At 32.1% G+C, this 8675-nt stretch overlaps 1 protein-coding gene across 1 annotated transcript; it reads left to right on the forward strand.

Annotated features, from left to right (window-relative positions):
* The first annotated feature begins 2012 nt into the window (after positions 1-2012).
* On the forward strand, positions 2013-2441 carry LOC121246505 (precursor of CEP9-like). The gene has a single exon (XM_041144681.1). The coding sequence runs from the start codon at positions 2013-2015 to the stop codon at positions 2439-2441; it is 429 nt and encodes a 142-aa protein (XP_041000615.1).
* Positions 2442-8675: the final 6234 nt, after the last annotated feature.

Below are 8675 nucleotides of genomic sequence, written 5' to 3' on the forward strand. Positions count from 1 at the left end.
TACTTAGCGCCTAACATGAGATGATTTTGATCTGTGGATTACTTGGGCTAAATTAGAATTAGCATATATATATATATATATAGATTATGCATGCAGCATATAATATTGATCAGTTGGAGCATGGTCGAGGCTGCGATGAACTCGTGATCAAGATCAGGGGGAGATATTTGAGCATATATTCACGAGTAAAAAAAGGCCGATTTATTTCCTACATTTGAGATCATATAATATTAATTAATATAGGCCGGCCATGTGAATGGTTGATAGAATAATATTATATATAATTGAGTGGAAAATACATTACTTTAAGCTTAATTTAGGGTTGATCATGAGTGTCATATATATATATATATTCCATATATATATATATATATTCCACTGCTGATACCATGCATATACAAGGGTCTGATCACGAAAAATTTGATCTCAGAATCTGGAGTTATTGTCTCTAACACATGGTGTATTAATTTCCAGTTCCAGGAATCATTACTAGCTAGCTAGCTGTTTAATGGCCACAAATGATCATTTAATTAACGCATTACTGTAGTACATTTTAAAACATGCTATAAACAGAGAGAATTTAATTTCAAATTAAGTAGAGATCAGTGCAGATATATCAGATCCTTCATTTCTTCTTGGTAATAATTAATGGACATGAGATGTTTTTCGTTGATTGTTTATCTGGGGGCCGAGAGAGTTCTAAGCTTATACACCAACCACGCTCATGATATAATACGTACCATTCTTCTGTAAGTGGAGCGTGCAGAGAGAATCGATCCCTAGCTAGCTAGCTTTTTGGTGCATTATTTCCTTTCGGTGGTGGGTGATCGATCGAGGCCGACTAAAGTCATTAGTTTACTTGCCATTCTAACTTAACATATCTTATCATTAAGCGCGCTCTTGAGCCGTACTTTTGAAATTAAGAATAATTGATTAAATACATGATGGCCGTGGCAACTCATGATCATCAGATCGATCTTAAGCTTGATGAATGGTCCTGATCCTCATTAATTAATATATATTGGTGAAGGGTCGACCATATGCATTAATCTTGTAGCTACCTAGCTTGTTTGAGTGGTAATGTGTGGCTTGCTAGCGAGCGCGCAGCGCGCCTGTTTCATCAGTTTGATTTATTTATATTTAATTAGAATTGGAAAGAAAGAAAGAAAGAAAAAAAGAAAGCAAGAAAAACAATATATAACAGGCCGACAGATCGATAAAGATCAACAAATTAACAATCACAATATATATAGTGCATGGGGTCAACGCACAAGGAAATTAGATAAGTCTGTGAGAAAGATGATCTTGGAATGTGGGACCCCATGCCATTTACATAGATCTATGAAATGATAGTTGTAAATCGTGAGTGTGCAACTACAATACAATTAGTTTGAAAAAAAATGAATAAATAAGGGATGAACATGAAAAAAATTAATTTTTTTAATAGTGGATCTCACTTTTTTTCAAAATAATTGTACGATACTTGTGCACTCCACGACTGTACGTAGTATTAGTCTTAATTTAATACTCTATTAGAGAACATTTTAAAATTCCAAAACTTACAAACCATCCAAATTTGTAATCATGCAGTCCCCATATATATATATATATATATAATATATACGTATATATATATATATATATAATTAGCGGTTATAATGATCTTAACCGGGAATTATATATCTCCAAGATAATATAAATACCAAACGAAACAAGAAGTACTCATGTCATCGTGGAGTTTTTCCTTCAATTCCACCTGATCTCTGTCCTTCATGAGTACCTCCTCATAATTAATATTTCCTCCTACCGCCTGAAGTTTCTCAGAGCCATCGATCTCTCTCTCTCATACAATATATAAAACCATTCACTTACATATTATATGTACGTACGTTTTGTCAAAAATGGAAAACTTCTCCTTATATAAATGTATTGTTCTTCTCGTACTATTTTCTTGCCATGAAGTTCTGGTAATCGAGGGAAGGAAAATGAAGTCAACAGAAAAAAAGCAGGACATGAGTAACATTAAAGAAAATGATCGCTCCTTTGACAATTACTCCACACCTCGCCAAGATGATCATGATCCACATGAGCCAGCTACACGCCCAAGTCACATTCCTAGTAATACTGTTTTTCGTTCTGTGGCAAGTAGAAAGAAAGAAACTGTCCCGCCCATGATACCAAATCACAGCATTAGTTTCCGGGGCTCAGAATCAGCTCGCAAAGAGGATTTCAGACCAACAACACCAGGCAACAGCCATGGCGTTGGCCATGCTTTTCCAGACCATGAAGCAGATGTTGAACTAAAGGCAATAGGTAAGAGCCAGAAAGGTGTTGGACATTCTGTTAATGGATTCAAATATGATTACCGGCCAACAGCACCCGGACACAGCCCTGGTGTAGGCCATGTTCTTCAAAATAAAAAGGGAGAACCACATGCATAGACATGTACAAACGACATAACAAGCAGGATATTTAATATTTGGCCACTCATATTATATGTTCCTACACATATTGCAGAGAGCATTAGTTTTATGTTCAGTAAACTAGTATGCATGTGTAGCTGTCGTCCTAATTAAGTTTCTCCTGCAAAATATGCACAATAAATTAAGAGCATTCTCCATTCCCCAACCCCCGTTGTGTAGGCGTGCATATGCAAGCCGACAATAAAACAATAATTGAATGAAAAAGAACATGAATAACTATGTAAATACCTGTATTATTGTTAATTCAGTAATGCTGGCGCTATGTATAAGTTTAAGTTGTGTAAATCTTGTGCAACCCTTTGTAAAAAAAGTAAGTACTGCTAAAAGAAAATATTTTTTTATACTTTTTTTTTGTCAAGTCCAATATCTTACAAAGAAACTGCACGAAACTTGCATATAAGGAAAAATCTTCTTGTAAATGAGTTCGTGCACTAAACCGCGTATAGATATTGATATGTAAGGTATTTGTTTAATAAAACGGTATAAATTGAAGATAAATATAATTTTCATGAGATAGAAGATCTTCTTCTTCTTTAAGAACATTCTTCAAACTGCTTGTACCTGACAAATCTCATATCTAAAACTTGTACACATCATTACTCATGAAGTTACTGATCGTCGTTGACGACATATCTGAGTAGTACTATCGTTGGAAAGCTCATGTAATCTCTCTTTTCATGCCCCCAATTAAGCAAACAATTAATTTGACCGTCACTAATGGCATTAATATTCAAAATATGAGGATAAAATGGTGAAGACAACAGGATATATATACTATAAAAGTGAAGAGAAAGAAATTCATGACATTAGGAATTAGGGAAAAAAAAAACAAATAGAAAAACAAAATTGATTGGCTTTGATCAGCTTATTGATTCAATTAGCTAACAAAAATTAGCTTACAAAAATAAATATAATATTCAAGCCTAAAACGAAATCATTGTTTTGTTATATATTGAAACGAAAAGACGACATGCACAAAGAATATGCAGGATGATCTTTGGGCAGAAAAGCATCAAGTTTACGCATGCTTTAAACGTTATTTTCTCGTGAAAAAGTAATTCAAGTTGTTATAATAAAATTTTAGAAAATATATATAGGTGATCATGTCCTGATCTCTCAACTTGATCAGAATGTGGCCCTTATTATATATAATTCATAACTATAAATATATATATATATATATACACATCATGAGTAGTACTATATGTATATAATAATACTAAGATGCAATAATGCATGATTGAAATAATACGAGGAATATATAAAAAGCTGACAAAAGTTAGAACCCAACTAAAGCATGTAATTAATTAAGCAGCTTTCGATATATAATAATGCTAGTTAATTGTAACCTAATTTACTATTTAAAGCTCCCGGCTAAGTGGAAAATCAGGCCTCATTAGAGCCCATGTACGTACACTTTATACATGATGAGTAGGGAAAAGTAAATAGCTAGCTAGGAGGCCGAAAAGCGAATCGAGCATTTTTCACAGGAATAATATAATATATAAATTGAGAGGAGGACATGAAAATATTGAACAGCTAGCTAGCACGCATGCATGAGCATACCTACCGCTGGCAGCCAAGACGGATCATATATGTGTGTGCATGTGTGTATATGTGTGTGAAAGCCAACCGTTATTAAATCATTATTTAAGTAAAGAAAATTATATACATTAACAATTCCTTTTGTTTTATATGCCTTTCTAATTATAAATTAGATGATTGAAATCATTATTTAAGTAAAGTTTAGTTTTACCAAAAAGAGACCATGATATTATAAGTGATCGAAACCATTTGATCTATATAATATAGTCAGGATATATTATATATATATATATATATCTTATATATTAAAATTAGTGGCTATAGGCATATGAATATAGGAATGAATACTATTTTTGTTTGACACTTTCTATTCCAATACTTATACTCCTGTGTAACTGATTGTTATTATAGTTATGCCCCTGAATGCTTTGTACATGATACATGATGAAGTGTTTTTTCCTCCAATTTTGTACTTTGTTTTCTCAAATTCTCATCCTTTTGTGTTTTTCTTTCCCTCATCGAATATGTAAAGTACATTTTTACGACGTTTCACTTGTTACTTTACAGCTTTCTTCTTATCCAAAGGTTGGTCGAAATCCATTTCCTCTCACTTTCTCATGTTTTCAATGTGTTTTACTTCCCACTTTCTTACACAAATTTCTGGGTTCTTTAGTGTTGGAATTTCTCTTATTATCTGTGAATCTCGCCATTATGTGAGTATAAGTTTTCTTCGTCTCTCTTTTCAGTTGAAGCTCTTTCGATTTTTAGAAGCCATGTAGAAAACTCTCATGTATAATCTGGATTAGCCTTCATTTGAAATAATGGGATCAATAGACATGCATCAACTTGGATGAAACAAATAATCAAATCAGACAAAATAAACACTATATAATATCTGTTTAGATTTAAAAAAAAATTGGCGATGAGACGATTTAACTGTTAATAAACACCAAATCAGACGAAACAAGTATTATGTTCTATTTGTTTAAATAAAAAAATTGGTGATGAGACAATTTAACAAAAAAAAATAAGTGAGATCTTAGAGATCCTTACACCGACACATTGAAGTAGCGTGAGTGAAACCAAATTTACGTAAAAAATTGTGTTTAATTATAAGCTTGGTATTTTGGTATGCAACTCTCACTAGCTTGTCAATTGAATGATGATTTTGGCCCATTTATGTAAATAATGATTTTTTAATTAGGTATTGTTCACAATCTATTTTTAATGAGCTTTTATTTAATGAATTATTACTATTATATGCTTCTGTGAAAAGATTTTAGAACTTTTTTTCCTCCAACTAGACGATACGTATAAGGGGTATACGTGCCTTGCACATAGCCTCCATGCTAGTATGTGTGTGTGTGTATCATAACAAGCACGATACCTATCATTTATAAACTCCTCTTTCTAAAGACAAGGCACTATAAGAAATAGTCTTTTCTGGTGCTAAAATTCGCTGCAAATGCTTTTTCCCAACGATTTGTACTGCGCTGGACGTTAGTCGCAATTGTCTACTCAATTATAAGTTAATGCAGCGATCTATAAAAATCCTTGCAAAAAAATTTATTTGCAGCGATTTTTTTTGCTGCTAATATTGTAAAAAATCGCTGCAAATAAGACTTGGAATTTTGCTTAAATTCGCTAGGAAAAACCTAAGTTTTATGTGCATAAAACCCATTCGCTTTTTATGAAACCATGGGGATCATTTTGGGACTTGCAGAATTTAAGTACTCCTGGATTCAATTAAATCTTTTCAACTCAAATGCAAATAGGAAATAAAAATAAAATAAAATAAAATAGCATTCATGCTAGCTAGCTAGGCACAAAAGTGATCCAATCTATTATTATATATAAAAGTAGTGTTATATAATTTTGACGTAACATTCTATCCATAAAAATAGACATTCTACCCATTAAATTTGAAATATTATGTTTATGAAGCAGTAAACCTTTTAAAAGTAATGTTTCATTATGAACTATTGTAACTTTTAAGTTTCATTTCATTTCTTATATATAAAGATATAAACCGATTCAAGACTCCATCCAAAAGTACTAATTCAACATTTATATTGTTTTGTATTTTAAGAGGAGTCATATGACTAATTTGATGTGACATTCTATCTATAAAAGTAGGCTTCTACCCATTAAACTTGAAATGTTATGTTTATGGAACGGTAATCATTTTAAAAGCAATGTTTCATTATAAATTATTGTAATTTTTAAGTTTTATTTCTTTTCTTAAATATAAAGATATACCGATTCAAGTCTTCACCCAATGACACTTTCAAATTTTATATTATTTCATCAAATAAATCATCCTATAAACCGTTTCGAATTTCTCCACTATAAAACCTGACGTCTCTCTAAGGCCTCGTTTGTTTTCAAGAAACATCTCATCTCATCTCATCTCACCTCATCATTACAACTTTCCCAAATTCCCATATAAAATAAAATAAACAATTCAATTTTTTCAAATCCCAAAACAAAAATAATATTAAAAAATATATTCTAATAATAATTTATTCAATTTTTTAATTTTAATCTCAACTCATCTCATCTCATCTCTGAAAACAAACGAACCCTAAATCTCTCCCTCACACACAAGATTCACAAAAATCCGTACATTGCGAGGGTTCTAAGCTCGTATTAATTAAGGCCCAACCTGTGCAAAATAATGATCCCAATCATGAGGAGATTTTCCCTTATTATTCATAAAATTCCGTGATTAATTTACCCAAGCATGCATGCATATTGTAAACATCCGCGACATTAATGGATCATCATTAATGCTAAGATCGAAAACCAATTAAGGGTTATTCTCTTCTTTCTCTGATCTTAAGGCCGTTCACCTGATCTCTTTCTCCCTAGATTCTAATTATTGATCATATACAAAAGAAAACAGTTTTAGCAAAGAAGTCACATGTAAAGAATAATATGGAATAATTTTACAAAAACTAAAGTGGAACTTGTCTTGTTAATTAATTAGGGACTTTTTTTTAAGCAAGTCCTATATATTAATTATCTCGCTTGGTGAGCATCGAGAAGCTCAGTTATTTGGCTAATATTTCTATCCACGAAAATGGTCATTATATATATATATATATATATATATAAATTCTTTTCATCAGTCATTATTCACCATTCCGTACCCTACATTTTATGAAAAACACTACATACCCTATGAAAAATATCCCTAAATTTTATGAAAAAGTTATAAGTGTGAGGTGTGATCGTAAATAGTGGCTGATGCATAATAAATCCATATATATATATATATGTATATATTCTAGCTCATCCAAAGATCTTCGATGGAATGGCTGGGAAGCACTGTGACCTAGCCTCAAAATAATATTATAAGATGCACGTACGTCCCAGCTTGCTAGATGCGAAGCCTGAAGTACTTGAATTACCAGCTGGTCAAATTGAGCGTGATGATCTTATATATACAACCATCTAATTTATCTAAAGTATAGTTAAAACAAAATGTTAGTGCCAGCCGCAAAAATTGAAAAAGGGCGGTCGGGTTGATATCCTTCCGAATTTATTCTCGATCGGTAGTCATATTATATCTATCTGGCTACAATATTCCTGGAAAGTTGCCTATATGCGTGCTAATTATAAGCTGAGAAATCACCTGATCTAGTGGTAGAAGACAAAAGGGAATCTCTGCACAGAAATTAAGTTGCAGAGACCAAATCCAATCCCATCCATGTGCATATATGCAGCCTGACTGGCCAGCTTGTATGGTGTACTAATTAATCTCGATCCTGAGGTAACCTTTTTAAAAGCAAATCGAACTGATCATCTTATAAGTTGGAACCAGCCGCTAATGAAAATAGTATGTGTGTGTGTGTGTGTGTGTTAAACATATTACTCATTTTGAAAATAAAAGTAAAAAATATGCAAATGCATTGAGCCCAGATAACTGTAACAAATTACAGAAAATCCTATGGTGATTATACTAAAAATTTGAGAGTATATATAAATATATATATATATATATATATATTACTCAAACTCCTAATGAATTGACACAATCATGTATTTAGTATTAAAGTTTGAACTAATGTGAGGAAAATTAATATTTCAATATATAATTAACTAATTAATTATTATAATTTCAAAAGAGGGTGCTGATCATGAAGTACTGATCATCTTATTCGAGCTGGTTGAGTTTCGCGCGCAGCCTTATTTGTATTATATATAGGCTGGAGATCCAAAACCTCAGGATTTAGGCCGCTAAATAATAAAACGACTTTTGAGCTCTTTGAAACGACGCATGCATATATAATAATGTCGACAGTATTACGGCAATATCCCTTTAATCCAAATTCTCCCTTCTCTGCTGTCCTTTCATAGTGGAAAAAATCCACCTCTGTATAATTAAGTTTCGGTCAGACTACTTATGATGTATTAGTTTTCTGGCTTCATCTATAAAATAGTAGACTTCTTGCGGATAAAAAAAAAAGAAAAAAAGATCACTTGCTAAAGTACTTTATGTTGCATGTAGTATATACTACTAGTACTCCACCTTAGAATTTGCAAATACACCTTTAAATTAATCTAACATTAATTGATGTCACTCTCCAGCTGGCCGGCCTAATTAAAAACCACCACACACGTACGTACACTAAAAAAACCAAA

This window comes from Juglans microcarpa x Juglans regia, chromosome 1S, assembly GCF_004785595.1.
Source record: "Juglans microcarpa x Juglans regia isolate MS1-56 chromosome 1S, Jm3101_v1.0, whole genome shotgun sequence".
Classification (NCBI taxonomy): Eukaryota; Viridiplantae; Streptophyta; class Magnoliopsida; order Fagales; family Juglandaceae; genus Juglans; species Juglans microcarpa x Juglans regia.

Excerpts from the sequence above, each read along its gene's own strand:
- LOC121246505 (XM_041144681.1), top strand. The coding sequence starts at position 2,013 with ATGAGTAACATTAAAGAAAATGATCGCTCCTTTGACAATTACTCCACA.